The 25566-nt window shown below is 46.5% G+C and overlaps 1 protein-coding gene across 3 annotated transcripts in view; it reads left to right on the top strand.

Annotated features, from left to right (window-relative positions):
- The window catches only part of ATXN10 (ataxin 10), a 160114-nt gene that overhangs the window by 118522 nt on the left and 16026 nt on the right, over positions 1-25566 (top strand). Inside the window, exons 10-11 of one of the 3 annotated variants that reach the window (XM_032345926.1) lie at positions 12854-12917; positions 14530-14711. In XM_032345926.1, coding sequence (XP_032201817.1) covers positions 12854-12917; positions 14530-14696 — 231 coding nt within the window. In that variant the 3' untranslated portion in view covers positions 14697-14711. Of the gene's footprint in view, positions 1-12853; positions 12975-13407; positions 13437-14529; positions 14712-25566 lie in introns of those variants that run through there. The other 2 variants (XM_032345927.1, XM_032345929.1) reach the window with 2 other exon arrangements.

The raw sequence follows: 25566 nt of genomic DNA, 5'->3' as shown, positions 1-25566 counted from the left end.
TATTTTATTAAATATATGTGCATATATAATATTCCTATAATGTCAACAAAGGAAGAAATTTACAGCCCACATGATTCGGTTTAGAAATCACCTTCTAAAAAGTCACCCTGAAAAATGACCGCTGGGCAGATAATCTGATGGTCACTGTGGCTTTTAAAGAAAATCTTATCCCTGTGGATTTTTGATTATTGATTATCACCTTCCAGGAAAAAAGTTGGTATTTCTTACAAATTAGTCCATGAGAAAGTGCTTACATTTCCCTGCAGTATCCGGTGTTGGATTGTTCAAACCTTTTGATGAAACCGTATTTGACGATGATGCCGAAGCTGTAGAAGGAGCATGGAAACCCCGGTCTGAGAACCCCTAAGTGTGTGAATGCTTTAGGACTCGGTCCTGAGCCCTTCACTGTCTGCAGCCACCTCCCCTGGGAGACCCCTAGTCCTGGGGCTTTAAAGACCATCGGTCTGTGTACAGATGACCCTGTGTCCCTCTCGAGCCCAGACCTGTCCCCTGGTCTCACACCCTCCATAAAGCAAATACAGAGGACGTAACTGCTGGTGTTTGCTTGGAGGTCTCTGAGCTCCTCCGTCTCTCAGTACATGAAACCAGTCCTTTCTCTTCACCACCCACAACTCGAGAAGGCAAATCCGTCGGATCTGTCTCCCATCAGCTGCTGCTTTTACCCCCAGTGCCCCTGTCTGCTTTCCACTCACCTGCTGCGGGGAACGCCTCCTGACAGCCCTGCCAGAGCGCTCTTCCTCACCCACATCTGTATACGGCAGCCTGCGATCCTCTTTTCGAAAATCCACATTGGATTATTTCATTCACCTGCATAAAGTCTTCGATCGCTGCTTTTACACTTAGGAAAAAAAAAGATCCCAGTGATTTCCCTGACCTTCAGGACTATATTCTAGGAAGCTGAATCACCCAGGGGGCTTTTAAAATACACGCATGCACGTAAGTATATATTCCCGGACCATCACCCCCAAGATTCAGGTGAAGCTGATGTGTGGTGGGATCAAGGCATCACTTTTAAAAGCTCCCCAAATGATTTGGATTCACAGGAAGGATCGGGAACCACTGCTGGGTACCAGCGATTTTTAGGATTCAGCAAGCATCATAGTCATCTGAAGGCTCCCTCCACAGCTCCCTGCGGGGCCCAGCCCCAGCGTTTCCATTCTGGGGGCTGGGGGTTGGCTTGATTTGCGTTCCTTAGAACGAGCCCAGGTGGTGCTTTGGCTGCCACTCCAGGGACTCTGCTTTGAGAACCTCTAGTCCATGGGCTCCGGCTCCTTCCTTCACTGCCTCAGACCCCTACCGTGTCACCCCTGCTCCCTGCACAGAGCTGATTTCCTTTCTGTACCCCAGGTGTGCTCAGTTCTTTCCACCGCCAGGTCTGTACTTCTGGCCTGCTCTTCCTCAGGCGACTTGGGTTCCCGCTATCGTGGAGTGCTTGCCCCATTTTCATGCTTGGGTCTTTGTTCAAAGATCACCATTTTGTAGAAGAGTATTATGTGGCCACTGTGTTTGAAAGAGAGCCTCCCTGTCACCGTCTAGTTGGTCATCCTGTTTATTCCCTGTGTAGGAATTGTCATGGTCTGTAATGTGTTTTTATTTGTTTCCCGATTGCTTGCTCGTGCGTCCTTTTGAATGCGTCCCGCACTCCCCCGAGCTAAGCCACACGAGCACCTGGACTCTGTTGCCTGTCCGCTTGTGGGTGTGTGCATGGGGTCAGTCAGCAGAGCTGCTTCACCTGCTTCACGTCCATGTATGTTTTCAGCAACTCGTTACTAAGGGCAAAGCACGAGATGCAGGAATGAAGGAAGCACGCGTCATGTGGGTGAAGACCCCAGAGTCCAATGAAAGGGTCAGACAGACAAACACGAATGGACCACGGACTTCGTAGACCAGCCTCGCTTGTCAATGGCCACTGCCCTGGGAAGGAGCTCGAGGAGACCCGGAGGGAAGGACCTGGAGAGGCCATCAGACGTTACATTCATGCAGCTGTCTCTGCAGTGTAAGGAGGGCGGATGTCTGCCGCCTCAGCATTGTTTTCTGGGTTTTGTTGTTCTGCTGAGGTATTGGACCACAGGTGGGTCCCTCCTTCTTCAGAGGGAAGGTCTGTTTTCAGGACCATTCTGCTCTGACCTTTGTCATGAGGACACTTGCTTTTTCCACCAGCCGTGCTCCTTTCTTTCTCCTGGACCACTGGTGGAGAGCCATGATTTTGCCCCCAGAAGACTCTTAAGTGGGTCACACCAACCCATGAATTAAATTAACTCCAAAGTCACTTTGACCTCAAGGCAGAGAATTCGTTGCATATTAAGAGACTAAATTCAGTGTAATAATAAGATGCCCACAAGAGATACTCTAAATTTGAATATTAATTCTATCTCATTATCAGATTCCCGGGGAGACATTGAAATCCAAAGATTACATTCCATTTTAAATTAAGGTCCGAGACAGGGAAGTCAGATTCTCTGCCCGTATGAGTTACAATTCAAAGAGATTGAAATTTAAAATGTGTCCTGTCCGATTTCTTATTCCGTGTAATCCTGCCTGGAGGGGTTCCCCGTGCCTTCCTGGGGTCAGGGCTCCTTTACCTGCTGTGGGCCAGGTTGGTGTCCTGCAGGTTCACAAACCCCAATACCGAGTCCCAGACATGCCTCACTTCTTAAAATTGAGGAAAGGTAACAGGGCCCAGGTTTATCAGAGCAGCGGCCCCACACACCAAAGTTAGACGAGCCAGTGCCCAGTCTGCTTGGGGTTCTCCGCAACCAAAACCATGTCCCCAGAAACCAGTGCTTAGCAGTCTCAGCAGAAAGCCTGCGGTGTCCAAGGGAGAGCAGTGATGCAGAAAGGTGCCATTTCTGCTTCTCTGGGACTTCGGTGAGTCTGTGATGGTCGGTGGCCTGTGACACTTACAGGTTCTCTCCTCACTCCTGTCTTGGATCCTGCCCCTGTGAGCAAGTCCAGTGAGCCAAGCCCATGGTTCTCTTCCTGTCCTGGGTTTTGTGGGGCCCCAGTCCAGTCTCTGTGTCAGTAATAACTAAAACTTCTACCCCATCTCGGAGAGCAGTTAGGACTGGGTGCATTTTCATGTCTCTTTAGATCTTTTTATCCCAGCCTTCTGGATGATTATTTTCCACTTTATATCTGGGTAATCGATCCTCTAAGATCAACTTTTACTCCTAAAAAAAAAAAAAATCACTCTTCCTTCACTCAAATCAGCCAGATTGCTTTCTTCCGTTTGTTTTCTTCCGCTGCTTCTGTTTTGACAGTAGGACTGAGCACTGTTCACAGCACTCTGACTAATCTCTGGTTTCCAGAGTCAGAAAGACCCAAACAAAGACCTTCTTAAGTCGCAGTAGTTCACTGAGTTTATTTTCCTACATAGAATAAGAAGACCGTCCCCTTGTGTGTTTTTTCTGGTCTTGGGATCTACCTAAATTTTCTCTTAGCACGTATGATACTACAGGTTTCTGGCACATCGCCTTTCTCAAGTTAGAAATGTCTTCCCGTTCTCTGAGAATTAAGAAAAATCACAAATAGGGGCTAACCATGACCATGCTTCTTCTGTGGTAGTGAGGTATTCTTAGTACATTAGCGAAGATGATTACACTGCAGATTTTCTGGTCGGCTTTAGAGGATCCTGGTGCATTTTTGTAGTATGTTTAATTTAGTTCATCAAATACTTCTTGCAGGATTTTTGCGTGTGGGGACGGGATGGGGTATATGTTCATACTTAAATAGGCCTGTAACTTCCTATTCTGGTCTGTCTGATGCTGGCTTTGGACCAACTCAGAGTAGCCTTCTAAAATGAGCTGGGAAGACTTCTTTCTTGTCCTGTTGTTTGGGAACAACTTAAATACACCGTAGATTATGTGGTCCTGAGAAATTTGGAGGCCCTCACTTGGAGAACCATTGGGTCTTTGAATGTTTTTGTCAGTCTTGCTTATTTTTGTATCTTTAAATAATCTAAGTATTTAAATTATTTTGCTCAAGATTTATATTTATTGTGTCAATGCTGATGTCTTCTACTTTCCTCAGAGATCTCCATTATACCTAGATTCCTAGCTTTTTTCATGAAATTCATAATATTTCATTTGAATCTACATTTTCTACAGCTGTTTAACTCTTTTCGTTCTGCTCTGTTTTAATTAGTGTCTCTCTTTTCCTCCTTCGTCAGTCTTCCTGGAATTTTTTTCATTTCGTTAGTGTTTGCAGAGAACCCACTTTGGCTTCGGCTCACCTTTCTGCAGTGCTGCTACTTGCCACTGCTGCTCTGTCTCTTGCCGGATGGTCAAGAAGAACAAAGACTCTCCAGCTGGCAGGCTTCTCCTGGGTGGCGGCGCAAAACAGGAGTCAGTGGAGTGACAGCTCTAAAACGCAAAAACTCGGTCTGGAATTCTATATCCAGCTAAAATATCCTTCACCAATGAACGTAAAGCCATTTCCAGACAGACAGGAGAGATTGCCATCAGCTGAGTTGTGCCCAGGGGGGTGTTGAGGGAAGTTATATCAAGCAAAGGAAATCAGTGTATTCCGGGGGGTTATAGTGTGTGGAAGTAAAGTGCGTGAGAATTTGCCCCAGGGTCAAGTGGGGGGTCCGGTTGTGAGACTGATGCGGCAGCAGCCACACTGATGCTGTGTGGGAAACAGTGTAATGCTTCTTGTAGGGAGACCACAGCAAGTCAGAGATGCATCCTCTAATCCCTAGAGCAGTCACTTAAAAAAAACGAATGAAAGAAGGAGGCTTAGTCGTGGCATAAGGTGCTGAGGGCAAGCCTTGGGGGTGGCGGGGTGCTTCCCAGGGAGGCGGACATTCTGACCTTGGTTTGTCTGCAGTTGCACGGGGGCAACTACAGTCTGCGATATGTCAGTCATTGCTCAACAAAGCTGGGTTTAGGAATTTGGGGGAAGCAAAAAGAAAAGTGCCAGAGGGGAAAACATGAGGGCAGTGAGCTCCGTCCTAGGGTCTTCTTTCAGGGTTTATGATGGGTCCCCGGCGCTGGCTTGGTGGGTGCTCTTGGCCTTGGCCCAGGTCAGGAATTCTCAGCTCAGCTGCACATTAGAATCCTTGGAAGACTCCAGCCAAGACTCTGATCCCCTGACTTCACTCTCCAAGACTGATTTCTTTGTCCTGGGGTTGGAACCGCAGGATCGGTCCTGTTTGAAACCTCCCAAGGGTGCCGACATGGAGTCTAGCCTTGGGCTCTGCATGCTAGATCAAGATCGCCTGCAGAATCTACCAGACGGCCTGTGACTTCTTGAGTTGTAGCCCCATAACCTGTTTCTCTGGCGGCAGCAGCAGCTCAGTCATGAAGTTCCCGGGCTGATGCTGCACGAAACAGCGCAGAAGTGAGTGCAACATGGAGATGAACAAGACCGTGTTTGCGGTCAGACTTGACCGTGTGAGGCAACAGCTGGCAAGGGGCTGTGGGTAGGGCTTAGCCGCCCAGCATCACACGCAGCTCATGAGACACTCAGGAGAAGCTTGACTCACTCAGAGTCACCATGGCTACCGATTTCTTCCTTTTTGCAAGTGCCAGTCTTTATGTTTTGGAACTTTGCTTGTATTCGGTGAAGAAGTCCTGTGTCCAGCCCTTTGCAAGTGTGGGTCATGAAGGAAACCTTCAGAATCTCTGAACCAGGTGAGAGCAGTATCACAGACACTGCTGTGTCTTATGTCCCGACGTGCGGGGACGTGCGGGGTACCGTGCTGAACGCTTCCTCTTGGATCTTCACTGTAACCTCCTGAAGTGGGCATGACCCCTTGTCACACAAAGTCTGGACTTTGGGAAGTTCAGAAACCTCCTCCAGGTTCCGTGGCTGAAAGGATGGGCTGGAATTCTCACATAGGGCTGTCTGCATCCAGAGTGTCTGCCCTCCCTCCAGGTGATTGGGGGGATCCTTGAGTCTCGGCCCATGGGCAGGTGCATCCACATTTCTGACCGGGTGGTCCTTGTCATCCAGCATTGCCTTTGGGCTCCAGGCCCTCTGAGTGGCTTGAGCGTGTCTGAGGATGGCTTCCATCCCACGGAGACCTTGTTGGAGCATCGCCACACCCCTGCTGGTCATCGATTTCACTTCGGAACGAGGACCCTGATTTCTGTTGTGGATGTATTTGCTTTGAGGAGCTGTATTGTGAACACATTTTTACCAAATGTCAGTTATGCTCAATGCACTATGTATTTCATGGAGATCAGTTCCTGCGTTGGTATCGTGCTCTGGCCCTTCTTTGAGTTCTTGGATTTTTGCATTTAATGTTTGCTGTGAGAGCAGTCAGAACAGTTGAGGTTCTGTTTTCTGTCCATCTAATTACTTTCCCAAAGGAGCTTAGACAGTAGAGGTTGGCCTGCACACTTGGCAGAGTACCTTCCCTGAGATGATTGGCCAAGGAAGGAGGGAACGGTTAGCAAATCAATTAATGGTCCTTCTGTTTACACTTTATTTCCAGGGGCTAAATGTTCGTTTGTTTAAGCCAGACTTGCTGTCTTGTTGAGATGTGTTACCTCGTGAAAGTGTTGACTGAGCTTGGCTCCTTGATGTGCACTACAGCTTGTGACTCATTTATTGCAGGTCTAGAATCAATTCCCAACATGTTAGGTAAGAAAACAAACAGCTTCCTTGTTTTATGAAGTGTGAACAGAAGAAAACTTGTTAATTTCCTAATTGTTCTCCCCTGCCCCAGACGGGAGTGCCACACGTGTAGCTGCGGCAGTCAACTTGAGCTTGGTCGTAACACCTTTATGTTACCGGTCACTCCCCCTGAAGGGCTGGCATCGGCGTGTCCTTATCCCGGTGATGGAACCTGAGTCCATTCTTGAGTATATAATTGTGTATTTGTCATAATGCCACCGTCATCCTTGTCTGGAGATCATTTATGTTACAAACGTTTATGAATCTCTTTAAGAAGTTCTCTTGGATAGGACGCCTGGGTGGCTCAGTCGATGAAGCTCGGCTTTTGGCTCAGGTCATGAGCCTAGGGCCCTGGGATTGAGCCCGGCTTCGGGCTCCCTGCTCAGTGGGGAGACTGCTTCTCCCTCTCCTGCTCGTGCTCTCTCCCTCTCTCTGTCAAGTAAATGAATAGAATCTTTTAAAAAAATGTATCTTATATCATTTCATAATGGAGCAGTGTGAATAAGAAATATTTACCTGGGAAAGCATGCCCCCAATACAGCTACAACCCTAGTGTAACATGGTCTTCAACAGCTCTTTCATTCGCTCTTACTGCCTGCCTAAATTTCACATTTAACATGCGATTTCGCTTCCTTCAAAGGAAATCTCCCCCGTTTAGCACCCCTGAGGATTCTCCTTATCCACCGCCCCCCCAAAAATGAGATTCTTTTTGTATCAAATATTAGCTCCTGAATAGTTTTATTTCTCACAAAAAAAAAAAAGATTTTTGAAAATAAATTTACTATTTTGTAGACAGAACGTTTTTTGAGTTAGGTACAAAGTAGGATTGTAAACTCAGCTCTGTGGACGTGCTCTTCCTGCTTCTTCATCCTTGAGGGAGCTCCGCTCTCACCGCAAGCACCGAACCCCTGTTAACAGCGTGACCAGCAGATGCCATCGTGGGGCACCGGCAGTGCGCGAGCCTCTGTGGCAGTCAGTCCCCTTCTCGCAACCGCTCTTGGAAGTGAGCCCCATCCTCCCATTTTATGGGCGAGAGAACACAGTCTCCTGGGTTAAGTGACTTGCCCAAAGTCACACAGCTCAGCGGAGCTGCAGAACCAGGCTTGGACTCTAGCATGCTGGCTCCCGGGCTCTTGCTTTTCATCCCCATGCTGTGCTGCCTGGCCAGCTCCTGGAACATTCCCTGGTCCTCTGGATCTCCCAGATTTTGTGCATGCTTTTCTCCCTGCAAGACATACTCCACGGCCCCCTTGATTTGTTCACTTAATGCGTGTTTACGCTTATCTCGAGCTAAATGCCACTTCTTCGGGGAGGCCTTCTCTGTGAGGCCGGTGCTGTATGGTCAAACACCGAGCTATTCCAGTATGTTCCAGGAGGATTTAAGATCACATATTTGCAAAGGACTGGAGGGTCCAATGGTATCCCTTCATCACTATGGCAGTCACCAGGCCCTTGCTCCTTCTGGATCCTTCCTCTTCAGCCCCGGACAGAGGCATTGGCAATGTCATTGTTAGTAGCCCAGTCCTGCTGGTAGGCGCGTGGCAGGTTATTGGAGGAGACGTGCGGTATGAGGGTTGCATTGGGAAGCTTTGACTATAATCTCACTGGGGCATTACCAGTTTGGCCAAAACATTTCCTTTTGTGCTTTTCAAGCATGTGACCCCTTCCAGATGCAGCCCTCTGTAGGGCTCTGACCTTCCGAGCCAGTGCTTCTCATACTACCTGTGCTGAAGAATGTCCTCTCTTTTCTCCCAGACCATCCTGGACCAAGATTCTTATAAAATATAATACAAATGAATTACTAGAAAAATAAAAAATTTTAAAAAGACCTTCAAACCTAGATGTTATTACTTTAAGATTCAGGGTATGTAACAGCATAGCAGGACAACCCTGTTAAATCATTAGCTCGGTTCCTGGCTTTTTCCTCTTCTGGTCTATTTTCACAGACTTGCGGTGGTCTCTGGGCCACTTTGAGTAGCACTCGTTAGTGAAGTGATCCTGAGGAGGAGGGTGCTTAACTCAGGAGCCCCACTTCCTTATTCAGTAAAGTAGAGCCAATAATGCATACCCGGGCTCCATCAGAATAATGGGAAACATGATGAAAGTGTCGCTCCTTCGCGCCTGCTTGATGTCTGTTAAGTTCATTTCTCACCCTATCTCCAGTTCCTAGAAAAAAGGGTAGAAATTAGATTTCTTCTCTTCCTCTCTGCCTTTATGAAACTGAGGATGGTCAGTGTCAGTGACCCTGCGGCGAGAGGGCTGCCTTCTTCCACCGGGACACGTATTTATAGATGGTTCCCAGCTCACGGTGGCTCGACTTCAGAATTTCCACCCCGATGATGGCGTGCGAGAGATAGAGACCGCCCTTGGAATGTTGAGAGTGGATCTTTTCTCGGGCTAGCGATCCCGCACGGTGCTCTCTCTGGTGACGTGGGCCAGCAGCTTCCTGTCGGCCACACCATCACACAGGTCAGCAGCAGCTGATACGCTGACAGCCGGGCCATGCTCTTCAGCCTTCCGGTTTCTCACTCTGCACGTGAGCTGTTTCACACTCTAGTATCAGATTGGCTTTGTGGCAGATGATTTTGTCCCACCGTAGGCTGATAAAGTGAGCGTTCCGAGCACGCTTAAGGTCGGCGGGGCTCCGCTGCGACGCTCAGTAGGTTGGGTGTAGTAACAATGGGTTCTTCGGGACATAACCCCATGGTAAGTCGAGGAAGGTCCACAGTTCATCCAGCCCTGGGAATGCTCAGTGATGCTTATCTTGTCTTCTGGGCCATCACAGTAGGCAGCTAGGGAATAAATATTTCTTAGAAATTAAAAAATAGATCAGGAAATCTTATTAATGTTTCTAATTTATAAGTATCAAATTAGCTTCTGGATTTGATAGTTCTTTTTTATGCTGAAAATCTTTTTTCCTAAAAACATTAATTATCCTTTGCTTTATGCTAACTATATAAATAACGGTTCAGAATAAGTGAAGCTGAATGCCGTCTGAAGGTTTCTGTGCGGTTCTTTCTGAGTTTAGGATACACATCTCACCAGGGACTGTTTCAGTCCTGTGAAATAGTTTTCTTTGTTTTACGAGTCATCAGATTAAAATAATTTTGTAAATTTAACTTTTTTATTAAGGCATAATTGACACATAACACGACATTCAGGTATATAACATATTGACTCAGTATTTGTGTATATTTTGACATAATCACAAGAAGTCTAGTTAATATCCATTCTAAATTTAATTATATGAAATATAATTTTAATTATATAAAATTATGTAAAATATATTCAGGCTTCCAAAGTCGGAATCCCATAGGCAGGTACATTAACAGAGGCCTTGTCTCCGTTCCTGTTTCTTGTGCCTCATTCTCTCCTCATCCCCTGTGGATAACCACTAGAGCTTTGGGAAATATAACAAACTTTGTATATTTCTCCCGATCATGACACAAAAGGTCCACAGACAAGGCCACGCTGCACTTTGTTTTCTTCACTTACCTTGTGTCCCAGCGATCCGTGCCCAGTAGTGTGTTAGGTCTTCTCCACTTGCGCTCCCAGCTGCGTACAAGCCTTTCGCATCTGTGTCATAGCGCATTTGACATTTGAGCCGTTTCTGGGATCTTTGTTGTTATACATTGCGTCGTATACAACCCGATTAGTTGTCAGAGCAATACAGAGCCAACCACGGTGACACAGCCCGTCACACCCACCAGGACGGTTGACAGGCACCGAGAAGGGTGTGCAGCGGTGGGAACCCTCATGCGTTGCGGCTGGACCAGAGAACGGTACAGCACTTTGAGAAGCACTCCGGCGGTTCCTCAGAATGTTCGAGACCAAGCCGTTTTCCCTCCAGACACACAGTGGGGAGAATTAATTATAAATCATCCACTCAGAAACAGGTACACGGTGATCACGGCAGCATGGCCGCACTAGCCAGAAAGTTGAAACAACTCAAATGTCAGTGGATGAAAACATGGCCTCTCCAGATGGTGGAATACTCTTCAGCCATAAAAAGGAATGAGGCGCTGGTACTTGCTTTGGCGTGGAAGGCCCCGAAAGCATTACACTAACTGAAAGACGAGGCCCCATACTGAATGGCCCCGTTTACACAAAACGTCCAGAAGAGGCAAATCCAGAGACAGAAAGATCAGTGGTTGCCAAGGTTGCGGATGGAGGAAGAAGGGAGGAATGACTGATAGGTGTGGAGTTTCTTTCTGGGGATTACAAAAGTGTCCTAAAACTAGGGAGCAGTGATGGTCGCACAACCGTGGGAATAAACAAAAATCCACTGACTTGTGCACTTTAAAAAGGTAAGCATTACCGTGTGTGAATCGAATCTCAAACTTATAAAAGTAGAAAGTGTGCCACAGTGAATCACATGTGTAAACCTAACTTCGTAGGACTGTGCTGTTTGAGGTGTCGTCCCGGGGCGGGGATGACTGAGTCAGAGAGCAGTAGCCCCTGTGAATCTGCTTGACCCCGCACAGCCCCTCCTTGCCCCTCTGTGCCCCTCCATGGGCACTGTGCCATTTTAGCATGCGCTCTGGCAGTGTACGAGGACACCCGTCTCTCCCTGTCTCCTGCTCCTTTGCACACTCTTGGGTGAGAGGCAGTGTCTTAGCTGCTCACAGTTTGCAAAGTGGAACTTACTCCAATGCCTGTGGTCCAGCTGCATTTCTTTGTTCTGTACCATTTCTGTTCATGTATTCGATCCATTGTTTTCTGCTGGACCACTGGTCTTTTCTTGATTTTTACTTTTTTTTTTTTTTTTAAAGATTTTATTTATTTATTTGACAGACAGAGATCACAAGTAGGCAGAGAGGCAGGCAGAGAGAGGGAAGCAGGCTCCCTGCTGAGCAGAGAGCCCGATGCGGGACTCGATCCCAGGACCCTGAGATCATGACCTGAGCTGAAGGCAGAGACTTTAACCCACTGAGCCACCCAGGCACCCACACAAGTTCTTTATATATTAACATACTAACCTTTTGCCTGTGGTAGCTAATAAGTAATTTTCCCAGTTTTTATTTGCCTTTTTAAAAAATGTATTCCAACTTTTAAACCTTGTCCCTGTTGCTACGGGATCGTAAATCATAGTTTAAAAAGCTTTTCCTAATTTTTTAAAAATATTTTATTTATTTATTTGACAGAATGAGACACAGCAAGAGAGGGAACACAAGCAGGGGGAGTGGGAGAGGGAGAAGCAGGCTTCCCGCCGAGCAGGGAGCCAGATGTGGGGCTCGATCCCAGGATGCTGGGATCGTGACCTGAGCTGAAGGCAGATGCTTAATGAGTGAGCCACGCAGGCACCTCTGCTTTTCCTATTCTTAACTTAGAAAAATAGTCCACTTACTAGTACTACTGAACTATGATAAACTCCAATCCATTTGCAGTCTATCTTGGTGAACAGTATTGGGAAGAGAGATACACTTTTTCGTCCTTATATGGCTGTCCAGTTGGCCCATCATTTTTGAGGGAAGGTAAGAAGAAAAATAGTGTATCCCTTTTTGTATATCTGTTTTTAAATATTTCTGAGTTGGTGGAGGTGTTTCAGATACAGGTTTCCCCCGATAAGCCAAAGTAGAGCGTTCCTCTGAAGCCTCATAAACCAAGGGGGCAGAAAGCAAAGAAGCAATTACCCTTAATTTACATGGAAAAATTTTTGAGCATTTTCATTCCCAAAAAATAACCTACCAAATCCTACCAAATAACACCTAAAACCTAAAATAACACTAACATGTCATAAAAGCAGGAATGATACAATGAGTACGCAGCCCTTGTAAAGTGGAAATCGTGCCTGTACACCAGCGTGTAACTTAGCGGTTGCAGGAAGACGGTGAGCACACGGCCAGGCCAAGAGGCAGCGACGAGGGGTGTTGGGCTGAGTCATTAGAGGTTGGGGTGGTGGGAGTTACAGGAGACCGGGTAGCAGGGGAGGGGAGGAGGGTCCCCCCCGTTAACTGACCTCTCATCATCATCTGAAACCTTCAGGGCAGGCTGGTCACTAAGGTCTACACCTCCCGTGTCTGCCTGCCTCACCATCAAGGTCACGTTTAGAACCCTGCTGTGTCCGATGGGGCAGGCTTGAACTGTAACAGGATGCTGTGACATCGTGGCAGCGAGTAAGGAAACACGAAGGAGGACCCAGTGCTCTGTCCTCTCCACCATGACCCAAGGTTTTGTTCGTGTATAAATTTGCCTTTTCCTTTCTCTGCAGGTCAGTGAGCTGGACGGCATCCCCTTGATCCTGGACAGCTGCCGCATGGACGACAGTAACCCCTGTATCCTTGCACGGGAGGCGGGAGCATCGGCCCCAGTCAGGGTGCTGGGCTCGCTGGGTGTGTGGCCGCTGGCCTTCTCTGCTTGTGCCTCAGAGCTAAGCCACTTTCTCAAAGTTCGCGTGCTGGAATAGAAGTCCTGTGGTCTATGCGGGGTAATGAGTGGGAGTGGTCAAGGTCAGGAGAACATTCTAAACCAGTCTTCTCCTCACAAGTGCTTTAAAATTGGGGGGGTGGGGAGCGCTCGTCCACGGTACCCCTGTGTGCGGCAGCGTGTCAGTGTCACCTTTCCAAACCGTGCGTATTTGTAGATGTGAAGAATTTGGGTTTTGTTTTTATGTTTTTATTTTTGTTGTGCTCTAGGCAGTCTGAGTATCCAGTCTTTTGGGACAAACCATCTTCATGATGGTCTTGTGACAGACATGAGGGGTACTTGGAGGCCCCAGGAATGGAGAGAAATATTTCAGTGACACAAAGTACCCATTTTGGACAGGTTCTGCCCTGTGACCCTCTGGTACTGAAGCTGGGCGCTCCGGTTCTTGCCGCTACCTGGGTGACCCCCTTGTTGGGAGGGCGTACAGGGAACCTGCTTATTCCAAGCCCCGTCACTCAGTGGCACTGTAGGAAACTGATCACAGAACAGTGACGAGGACCTCTGCCTGTTCAGGTTTGAGAGGTATTCTGTTAAGTCCCAGACCTCCCTGGTGACCGCGGGACTCAGTCCAGTCCCTCGCCCTGGCCTCTGCGTGCCCCTGCGTCAGTTGCACGTGTTTGGGGAGGAAGGTGATAAGACCGTGGAGAGCGTAAGCCCCGGAGAGGCTGTGAGCAGCCCAGCCTAGAACTGGGAAGCCGGGGGAGGGGGGCACTTAACGAACACCCCCCACTGTGGTTTCTGTCAAGAAGAGAAAAGGAGCTGATGAAAATCACGTATTTAAAGTGCGTAGATGGAGACATGCTCATTATTGTGCTAAAGATACCGTCATTTGTCTGATGAGCGATAGAAGAAAATCTCTGGATCTAAAGAGCACAACAGTTTATAAGCCCAGTCAGGAAAAGACGAACAGCCCCAGAAGACTGTTCTTCGAGTGGAGCAGAGTTGGCTCGCTGCATCGCGTTAGTCAGGCGCGACAAGCTCTGTGCCTCACAGGGCTTTGAAATTTGTCATAGCTCCCTAAACAAGGAAGGGAAAAGAAAAAAGGCTTTGGCTCCCAAGGAAGCAGTACGAGAAAGCTCGAGCGCATTCGTAGTGGGTGCGCTTCCTGATGGAAAGGATGAATTATGTGAAAAAAGGAATTCACCCGCAGTCCCATGTTCCCCGAATTGACCTCCAGGGAATGAAGGTTTTGATCACTGGTCTTTGGCTCTGACAGGCCGTTGCACACAGCACGTTATGGCCATACAGACCAGCCGCCCGTGGCTCATGCTGGCAGAGTCTCTTTGGCCTCCTTGCCAGTAATTCCCTCCTTTCCAGAAACACTCCCTAAACCCTTACTGGGTTCCTGCACGTCACCTCATTTAATCCTCCAGCTTCGAGAAGCAGGTCCTGTCGTCACCGTCGCCCCCATCTTGTAGATGAGGATGTCCACCGAGAGAGTCTCTGTGGCTCGTCCTACAGATCTGACCCAGAATGTAAGCTTGGTGTGTGCCTGGTTCTTAGCTGCTCCCCTGTCCTGCCTCATGAGTCCCAGGGAGGGGACAGAACACGTCCATGGAAGCCACAGTAACTGTTCGTGTAGTAGAGAAGTCGCTCAGCATGTATATGGTCAAGCTGTATATAGCTAGCTTTTACAGTGATAATTAATGAAGAATTTCAAGACCCCAGAATATTCTTTAAATTGTCAAGAAAAGTTAAAATAGGACATAGTTTAGTATCATGCATATTCGTTAATTCTTTGGAGTTTTATTAAAGCCTACCACATTAGAAAGGCCTATCAAGTATGCATAATAAGATAAGAGATGGCGTACTGAAATAGCAGAGCAAAGGGAAATGATGGTTGGAACGGTAAGAGATAAGGAAGCACGAGTCAGTCTTTAGATGTGAGCCGTAAATTAGAACCTGGCCTTCCAGGTAGCCGTTGTGAAAGGGACATGAAACAGATTCCAGAATGAAACCGCACCAGGCCGCCCTCCGTGCTGTTCCTCTGCTCTCGCTCACAAGCAGATTTGCCAGAAAAGTCTCTAACTACCCTGACTTGGCCTCCTTCCCTCCCATTCACTCTCCCCCACCCATTCTTAGTTTTTTTCAGTTCTTATATTTTCTTTTCATCAAAATAATACCTGTGTTTTAAATGCCAAAATGTACTGAATGAGGGAATGAGGTCTTTGCCTCCACTCACCACACTTTGAGTTCACTCTTAGCTCGCTTTTCTAGCAGTTGCTTTTGTACGTCTCAGTAATATGCTTTACTGCTTGCTGTTTCTTGACGTGGGTATCAGAGTCCAATAAATCTATCATAACATGACATGAGGATTTACTCTAATGTGCACCTGTGCTCTCCTCCCTCATGTCACCACAGGGAAGGCTAAAGATCTTGTGTTCTACTGCTGCATGACTAACAAGGGTGAGCATCTTCTAGCGTGTTTATCTGCCATTGGGACTTTGTGTGTGCATGTGTGTGCGTGCATGTGCATGTGTGTGTGTGCACGCACGTGCGCGTACATAAACTGTGCTTGATCAGACCTCTTGCCTGTGTTTTTTCATTGGGTTTTCTCTCTGTAATTTATTTGTAATAGATCTTTGTATGTTCTAAATAGAAGTTCTTAGTCAACTACATGTTTGCTAATGTTTTGTTTCTCCCGTTCTGTGACTTACCTTGCCATTCTCTTTATAGTTTATTTTAATTAACAGAAGTTCTTAACGTTTAGTCAAATTTATCACTTTTCCTTTAGGTTTAGTTCTTTCGGTATGTATCTTGTTAAATATTTTCTAGCCATGAGGTCGTGATGATAATCTCTATTATCCTCTGAACACTTGACAGTTTTACTTTCTATATTTATGTCTGTAATTCACTTTGAGTTGATTTTTGAGTATGGTGTTTATTAGGGGGTCTATTTTTATATTTTTCTATATGGACACACCATCGTCTCAGCTCAGTTTTTGAAATGAACATGCCTTGTTAGCTGTAGTGCCGTCTTTATCCTAAGTGTCCAAATATGTGTGGGTCTGTATTTGGAGTCTGTTTTCTTTTCCGTTGATCTCTTTGTCTGTCCTTACACAAATATTATATTCTTTCAGTGCTGTCACTCTCTAACCTGGCTCAGTATTAGTCAGGTCCGTCTTTCCAACATGTCTCTTCTTTTTGAGGAGTGTTATGGCTATGTTTGATCACTTGTTTTTTCACATAAAAGTTTTAGAATCAGCTTGTCAAATTCCACACATTCATGCTTATGTGTTTACATGCACATACATGTACGTACACACATGAAATCAACCAACAAAAACCAGTTTAACCAACAAAAATGATTTAAATCCACACATATTGAATTACTCTTTGAAACTGCATTGACTAAAATCAATTTGGTGAAAATTGACATCTAAACAATACTGTCTTCCAGTCCATGAATATGGTGTATCTGTCCATTTATTAGGATTCTTAATTTTAAGCTTTTATCCTTTTCTGTGTATTTTATAGCTCCATCGCATAGATTTAGATGTGTGTTATTTTTGTTACCATATATTTAAAGTGTTTTCTAATTTCCATTATGGTTTCTTCTTAGACTCCTGGATTGTGTAGAAATAGATTTCTTAAAATCTGTACAAATAGAACTTTTCTAATTCTCTTTTGGAGATTGATTTCTAGCATAAATGTGTTATGATCAAAGAATACATGCTTTTCTGTCCTATGAAATTTATTGAGACTTGCCTTATGACCCAGTATTCAATCCTTTTTTTGGCAACCATTCTGTGTGTCCTTGAAAAGCACATTTCTCCAGTAGAGGGGATCAGCATTTTATCCACATACATTAGGTCAAGTTTGTGAAATTTTTGTATTTTTACTGATATTTTTGTCCATTTTGGTTTATCAGTTACAGAGAGTTTTAAAATATCAGTCTGTGGTTATAGATTTGTTTCTCTCTTAGTTGCATAAATTTTCCCTTTGTATATTTTGTGGCAATGTTATTAGATAAAGGTGTATGGCAGGCTTTGAGATATGTTCTTGTCATTATGAATTGAACCTCTTTATCTTTAAAAACACTTGTTACCTGATATTAATATAGCTCCTCTAACTAGCTTTTGGTTGGAATATATGGGGTATAACATTTTCTACCCTTTTATTTTCAACTTCTCTGCATCAGAGTTGTTTCTTGTAAACAGCATGTAGTTGGGTTTTTTCTTTAATGTATTTTGACAATCTCTGCCTTTTAGCTGTTGCATTTAGCCCATTTATATTTAATATAATCACCAATCTGTTTATATTAAAGCCTTTCCTATTTTTTCTTCTTCTTTCTTGCTTTCTTTTAGATTATTTTGTATAATTTAGTTTTTATCTTTTTTTAGTTTAAATGTTCTTTATTTTTTCTGTTCTGTTAATACCCGGGAAAATTACAATATGCATCATTAACTAAGGAAATGTTTGTCTGCTGTTTCTCAAACCTTTACCGCCTTCTCAGGACCATTTAGTCGTCCCCAACTTACATGCTGCTGTTGTTACACACTTTAATTCTATTTTCAAACCCCACAATATCTGTGTTCATTTAAATCTGTCCACACATTTACTGCTTTCCCTGCCCTTAACTCCTTTTATCTCTGTTTGTCGAAGTGGGATCATTCGCCTTCTGCCTGAAATCTTTAGAATTTCCTTTAAAGTGGGGCCGCTGGTGAGGAAGTAGTTGAGTTTGTTTGAAAATGTATGCCTGATACCGCCATTTTGTTGGGAAAGCTGCAGGATCTCTCCATTTTAACATGTATACTTTGACTTCATTCTGTTATTTCCAGTGCAGTATCTGGTATCCTCCATGCCAGAGTATCTCTGTTTTATCCTTGTTATTGATTAATGAATCTTCCAATCTTCTATTGAGATAGAGAAAGGAGACCTAGAGGTACACCTATGTTTTAACTTTGTAAACAGGCCTTCTGTTTTCATTTTCACCTTTACCTTCCATTAAAGAGGTACGTGGGAGCACCACCATCTGAGCTTTGGGGGATTCTGCAGCGCAGAATGTTTGTTTCTCTCATTACCAGCTTAGAATCAACTTTCTCGGGTTTTGCTGAGTTACACAGCCATAACCCATGGCCTTGTCTGTTACTTCTTTTCTGTCTGCCTTTCAGCATCTGAAATTTTTTTGGTGCTTTAGGGTTTGTGTCTTTAAAAACTCCAGTGGAGGGACGCCTGGGTGGCTCAGTTGGTTAAGCAGCTGCCTTCGGCTCAGGTCATGATCCCAGGGTCCTGGGATCGAGTCCCACATCGGGCTCCTTGCTCGGCAGGGAGCCTGCTTCTCCCTCTGCCTCTGCCTGCCTCTCTGTCTGCTTGTGCTCGCTCGCGCTCTCTCCCTCTGTCTCTGAAAAATAAATAAAATCTTTAAAAAAAAAAAAACAAAAAAAACTCCAGTGGATCTTCAGAAGGGCGTGTTGGGCTTCATCATTTGCTTACTGTTACCAGTCTTCACCTGTTGCCAGAATCAATGGTACTTTGTTCTTGTCATGTTAACACTCAGTTCAGAAGAATTAATCACTTCCTCCTTGACATACTGCTTCTTTCTTGGCTTTCATGATAGTACCTTCTATAGGTTTTCTTTGTGTCTTTCTGGATCCTTCTTCTCTGAGTCCTTTGTTGCCTCATCTTTTGCACAACTCGTAAATGTTGGAGCAGTCCTAGACATTGGCAGAGCTCGGGAGTGCTTGCCTCACCCTGCGTCTTCTCCCTAAGGAACCCTACCTATTTATTCCTTAAATTCACTCCATGTTTACTGAATACGTTTTATGTGCCACACACTCTCTGGGCCCCCAGAATGACAGGGAATCCTGTGGGGAGGCTACTGCAATCGTCCAGGCAAGAGGTGACAGTGACTTGGACCAGTCTGGTTACCATGGAGGTGGTGACATAGAGTTGTATTCTGGGTATCTCACGGCTTTAAAGATCTCTTCTCCTGTGGTTCCCAAACTCAGTCTCTAGACAAAGCTGTCTTCTGAGCGTCTGAATAATTTCTAACGCCCTGTGTAACATTTGTTTGTATGTCTTACCGATACTCCAAAACTAGCAAGTCCAAAGCTGAACTATTAATATCCCCATAAAACCATCCCCTCTCTTTCTCGGTGATTGGGGAAATACCTCCATCCATCCAGTTGCTCAGGTCAGAAATCTGGGAGCCACTTGTGATGCTATTTCTTTTTATTCCTCTGCCTCTAAGGTGTGCACACTCTCGTCACCCTGGTCTGGGTCAGTGATGGCTTCTCACCTCCATTCCCCTCCTTGGGATGTTCAGGAGATGAAGGTTCCCCATTCATTCAATGTCATCTTTTTAAATCAAAACAAGATCCTTCCTCCCTGTCTCTTGACTTTCCCTGCCCTGACACCATTCTCGCAAACGTGCCCGATTTACAGAATCTCCAGCACTGCCCATTGTACTTAGAGTAAGCCAGAGTCTCTAGCACATCCTGGAAGGTCCCGTAGGAGCCGCCCCTGCCTGCCTCGCATTTTTATCCTGAGCTCTTCCCCCCTTTTGCAGCACCCTGACCCACACTGCCCTTTTTGTTTCTCAGATGTGCCTGGTGGTCACCTCGGGCAGTCACCCGCACTGACCTCTTCCCTGAACTCCGTCCCCTGGTCCCGTGCTCCTTGTGCTGCCTTCAGTCACTTCCTCAGCAAAGTGTTCCTGGAGCTCAGTGAGGTCAGGTCACCCCTCCTAGAACCTGCTCTGTCAGCTTATCACAGTCCATCAGTAAATACTCGTCATGCATTACATCTCCGTTACCCTGGGCCGGGTTCTGTGAGGGCAGGGACCATTTTTCTGTTTCTTGCCTCAGTATAACATGCTGCTGTCTGGCACATAGTAAACTTCTAATAAATACTTAGTTGAATGAGTGAAACAGCGAACAGACAGCAGCCGGCAAGGGTGTATGTGTGGTTCGTTGGCGGGAGCAAGGGTGGTTGGAAGCACAAGAGAAATCTCTCCCATGGATTCTGCAATTCTTTGGTGAATTAATGAGCTCCGTTCGGCAGTGATGTTATTTCAGATGTGTTTGGTTGCGCGCAGTCTTCTGGTTAACACCAGCCAAGTTTTTCTTGAGCTTTAATTTCAGTATTTTGTGTCAGAAAACGATAGATCTTTTGGAGTATGCTTAGACGAGGAATCATGCTGACGCGAGCTGTCAGTTAACCAAAACCCCCGCACTCCGATCACTCTGGGTCCGCTGGTCATGCCCACGTACGCAACCGTCCTCCGTGGGCTGGGGATGAGGGCGTGTGACACCTATGGGGTCCAGGCTCCTTCCCCAGAGGAAATCTGCAGTTGGTACCCTGTGAGGCCTACCCTTTCTTGGCCACCCTTGCGGTTTGGGAAGCCCAAGCTGGCTGTCCTGTCAGAGCAAACCCCCCGCCCCCCGCTGGCTAGGAACCTCAGAATGCGACTCCATTTCTTGGAGGTAGGTTCTGGAGGCCAGTGGGGATTTCCAGGTTTAGGGAGACAGCACGTCATAGGGGTGTTTAGCAGGGAAGGACTGCCCTCCGCTCACTGCCGCTGCTCCAGGGGCACAGGCCCAGCCCCGGCCCAGCTGTCCCCTCGCCCGCTCACTTGTGGGTCACCCACAGTAATGACACGGTAGGAGATGCCGTCGGAAAATCCCCGCTCCACTGCCACAGAGCCCGTTTCGTATTTGTCAGTTCACTGTGGCAAGTGGGATTTTGTGTTGTTGTTTCCAAATAGAAACCACCGAGCTTTATTTGAAATGTTTTTCTTTCATTCTTTTTTGATCTGTGTTTTCATCAGTTGTCCTTGATGTGGGTTTCTTGTTTTGTTTTGTTTTGATTGGAGGGGGAGGGGGCAGGCACCGAGTGAGATTCCAAACAGGGTTTTGCTTTTCCTGTTCTTTTCTCTCTCTCTTATCCCTCTTTCTCTCTTCCTTTTTTTTTTTTTTAATTTTTAATTCTTTTTTAAAATTTTCATCATGGAGACATCTCATTTTTAAGTTTTACTTGCGTACAGAGATGTAGCAGTTTACAGGAATGGTAAGCGATGGTGTTTTCCCCAGTGACCCTGTGTTAAGGAAGTGTGGCATGATGACAGTCGTAGAGGCCCCAGGGGCGGGGAGACACACCCAGGTTCTGTTCTTCTAAAATGGGCCTGACCCCTCTAGGGTCATAATGTTTGTAAAGTGCCCATCACATGGTTTTTCAACAAGTAGATGTTGTCATACAAACACCCTATTAAAGCTGTTAATTCCTATGAGAAAGGTGAGTTTTCATCTATGATTGTGCTGTGAATCAGTGGTAGGACTCAAATCATCATGATAATAAAATTCCAATCACTGAATAGGATAGGGAATCCAGAAACCGATTCCCACATACACAACAGAGGCCCCCCTATAGCTCATCAAGAAAAGGAGGGTCTTTTCCATAAATGGGACTGGATTAATTCAGTTTCCATAATGAGGAAAAAATAACCAGCTACGCACCTCACACTCCTCACACACGTTAACTCAAAAAGAACCACAGAACCCCGTGTGAAGGTAGAATAGGAGTCCCCACGGGGCATCGTAGGAGAGCATGGTTATTAGACTGGGGTAGGCAAAGATTTCTTAAGACGCAAAAATCGTAACCCAGAACTGCGTGCTGTAAGAGAAAGACTTTGCAAAGAGATTTACTTTGCAGATATCTCCCAGAGGACTTCTGTTTTAGTATGTAAAAGGGCTTCTTCAAAAGGTAATTCAGGATTTAAAAGTGGACAGAAGGCTCATGGCATTTTGGGAAAGACAAAATCCAAGTGAGCAGTAAACGTGGAAAGAGGCCGGCGTCGCCAGTTGCCAGGGAAACGGAAATGGGACGCACGATGAGAAACCCAGCAGAGTGGCTGGTAAGAAGGGCCGCCAGTAGCGAGCGACGGTGAGGATCTGTGCAGCAGGCCGATGAGGGCGGAGACTGGAATAATCTCTCGGGAAAACTTTCTAGCGGAGTCTGCTGACCCCAGACCCCCACACCTGCCCTGTGAGCCAGCTTCCCACTCCCAGCGTGTGTCTCAGAAGGCAAGAAGGCCCACGTGGCGTGACTCGTAAGGACCCCAAGGTGGAAACATCCCAAATACTCATCAGTCATGGAAAGGGTTAAAGAACCATGTTAACTCTTTCCCTCTAGAAAAGCTGCTCCTGGTGGGTTCAGTGTCATCTTGCTTCTGCCCCGAGTTCTCTTTATTCCTGAGTCCCCAGCATTAAACAGCTGACAGGCAGTGGGTGACACTCTGTTCCGTGGTCGAGCTGACAGTTGAACGCTAGAAAAACTCCCCATGCTGCTTTAGTTTCAAAAGGTAGACTTCTGGTTTGGTTTCCAGTGATCTAATTCGGTTTTTTAAAGCCTCTCATTAGTGTCCATCCTGCTCACCTCGTGCGTTTGAAGATGTCGAACCGAGTGTTTCTTCCCAAGCAAAGCAAACAAGTGCACATACACGGGCCCGCAGGTTAGCAGAGGCCTCCCCGAGGCCCTGGGCGTGAGCCAAGCCCGGGGCTGAGGACTGGACAAGACGCTGGTGCCACTCCCAGGCGCGTCTGAGAGGGTAACACGCTGCCTCCAGTGCCCCCACCACACACACACACACACACACACACGCATCTAAATGGAACCATTCAGAGTGAAAGAGGGAAGAAGTCCTGTTTGTGTGGCTTCTGTGGTATCCTAGCAACCGATTCCCCAGGGCCTGGAGCTGATGGCTGGAGGAGTCCTGGCACAGTTATGAATGAGGCTTTCACAAAAGTGGGCCAGTTTCCTCATTCAGGTGTTTTGGCAAATGGATGGTTCTAGAAGGAGACTCCAGCGCTTGAAGCTGCCCTCCTTCAGATCGTGTTACTTAGCCTCGAGTGATGTGCTTCTGGTTTCCTTCCATCTCGAAAATCAGAGGCTGGAGATGACAAGTGTCATCAGTGCGCGGATTCTGCGTCCAGCGGGCTGAGGAGCGGTGTGGCAGTTCTACCTGCCTGTCCTTGGGCTTTGTCTTGCTAAGCCTGGTTGGCGCGTTCTTCCCCGTCGCGAAGGCCAGGATGTGTAGGCTCTGCTGTATGTCCTCGACTTGAACTAAGAGCGAGGTGGCTTGAGGTTTATCCTCCCTGAAGTTAGGAAGTGGGAATCCGTCATTCCCCGTGGTGAGGTGCCCAGTGTAGACTGTGTTCCCTACCAGCAGCCTCCTGCCCCCTGCACGCTCACCCTGGGCAGGGACCCGGGCAGCGCCGCCACCAGCGCACTGAAAGCTGGTGCCTTGGAAGCCCCTTCCCCAGACTGTCACATCGGCCACCTGGCCTTGCGATGACCCAGTGTTTTCTTAATTTTATTTCTCAGTAGTTACTATTAATGTTTTAAATAACACCACATAAAATTCTTTTGAAAACAGAACCAAACTTTATATAGCTATTTACTGCCCTTAATTCTTAATCTGAGGGGTCCTGCACCTTGTGGCTGATTGATCTAACAGTGCCGTCCGGTGAGCATCCTTCAGGGAAAGGATGTCCCTGGAAACGCGTATTAGACATTCTCACGTAAATAGTTCCTCCGTGCTAGTCTCCCATGGTGGTTGTGAGTTTGTTAGCCCACAAAGGTATTTTTAATTTTGAAACAACATGAAATAATTTTTCATGTCATTTTTTTCCTGGGTTTTTTGTTTTGTTTGTTTGTTTGTTTTGAAGATAACATTTTCTTAGAGCAGTTTTAGGTTTGCAACAGCACTGAGAGGACAGTACAGAGATTGCCTCTGTTCGCGTCCCCACACGTGCACAGCCTCCTTTGCGATCAGCGCTCCCCGGCCGGGTAGGACACTTGCTGCGGTTGGAGACTGTCTGCGGACACATCACTGTCCCCCACAGGCCATCGTTTATGTGAGGACTCACTCCTGGGGTCCTGCGTTCTGAGCCCGGACAAATGTGTAGTGACATGTGTCCGCCGTTGTAATACGCGGAGTGTCCTCACTGCGCGCACAATCGTCTGCTCCGCCCGTTCGTCCCTCCCCACCAGCACCCATCTTTTTTTTATCTGGAGCTCTTCCAGAATGGCCTGGGAACGTCGGAATGACACAGTACATGGCCACTCAGATCGGCTTCTTCACTTGCTGCTCAAGCGTCCTCAAGACTTCTCAGGTGTGACGGCTCGTTGCTTTTTTAGTGCTGAATAGTATCCCATCGTCTGCATGGACCAGAGACTTGTTTCTCAGAATTGCTCTCTCTGACTGTCTGCACCTTGGTCGTCCTGCACATGTCCCTGATGTCTCTCTCCACAGGATGTCGTAGAGCTTTAGTAATGCTTTGCATTTCAGGATATTTATATCTGCCGTATAGATTAGACCATAAAGAAATGTCTGAAACATCAGCCTAAACCTCACACATGCGACAGTTTCCTTCAAACACATCCTCTTGTGGGGCTGTGCTCCTAGTCCAGAGAACCCGTCTGCACGGAGCAGTGTGCACTGCTTTCAAAAGCGTATGCTGCGAAGTTTACCAGTCACCAGCAGAGCCATTGATTGATTGAATGTCATCTCTGTGCCCAATGTAGCACGCCCAATGTAGCACTCAAACTTGTGACCCAAGAGTAAGATTCTCATGCTTTCCTGAGTCAGTGAGGCACCCCACGAAGAAATCTTTTCTTCTTTGTGCTCTGTAATAAACCGCCTCTCTGTCCGCAGATGGTATCGCCGACAGATCGCATGTGACAGAGCCCTGGGGCAGTTGTTAGGCACAGTGGTCCCCAAGGATGAAGGTCTGCCTTCAGAAGAGCTAATGACTTGAGAATCTGCTGATACCAGCACATGAAGGGTCTTGGGCAGTTCCTGAGATGCATGATCGGTGCCTAAGAAGTAGTAGTAGTAGTAGTAGAAGTAGTAGTGGTAGTATTTAGCTTAATGTATTTTCTTACAAAGTTAATTGTTTGCCAGTTTTTCTTTCTGTATTCCCTTTCTTTATTAAAAAGAGCAGTGACACTTGGGTGTGTTTAGGATGTTAACAAATGATTTTTTTTTAAGTTGTTGGATTTAAATACCATTGCCACACGGACTGTGTATTCGGTAAAACACCTGAGAGATTGGGTTGCTGGAGTTTGGCAGAGAGAAATGTGTTCCAGGTAACCCTGACTAATGTCAGTATTTTTGCCTAAAATGACCTCGGTCAGATTTAGCAGTGACAGACGAGGGTCTGGGCCAAACATCGGTGTGCCGCAGCCAGCCCAGCACCGTTAAATAGTAACTCTGGCTCTTTTCTTTTGACATCCTCAGTCTTAGCGGGAAGTGTTGTGTTCTCGGTGCCACTTATTTTTCTAGAATCATCTGATTTTAAAAAAACAAAAAAACAAAAAAAAACAAAAAACAAACAAACCTGATTGAGTGAGTGTTTTGAGTCTCTGAAGGAACAAGCTCAGGGAACAGCCGGCCGGGAAGTCCTTGTCGACTCCGTGGAGGAAGCTGTGTGCGGAGGCCCCGCTCGGAGGCCCATGGGAAATGCACTTCCCAGGCGGGAGTAGCAGGTGGGACGG

This window comes from Mustela erminea, chromosome 6 (genome assembly GCF_009829155.1).
Source record: "Mustela erminea isolate mMusErm1 chromosome 6, mMusErm1.Pri, whole genome shotgun sequence".
In the NCBI taxonomy this organism is placed as follows: Eukaryota; Metazoa; Chordata; class Mammalia; order Carnivora; family Mustelidae; genus Mustela; species Mustela erminea.
This window is presented reverse-complemented; position numbering and strand designations above follow the sequence as displayed.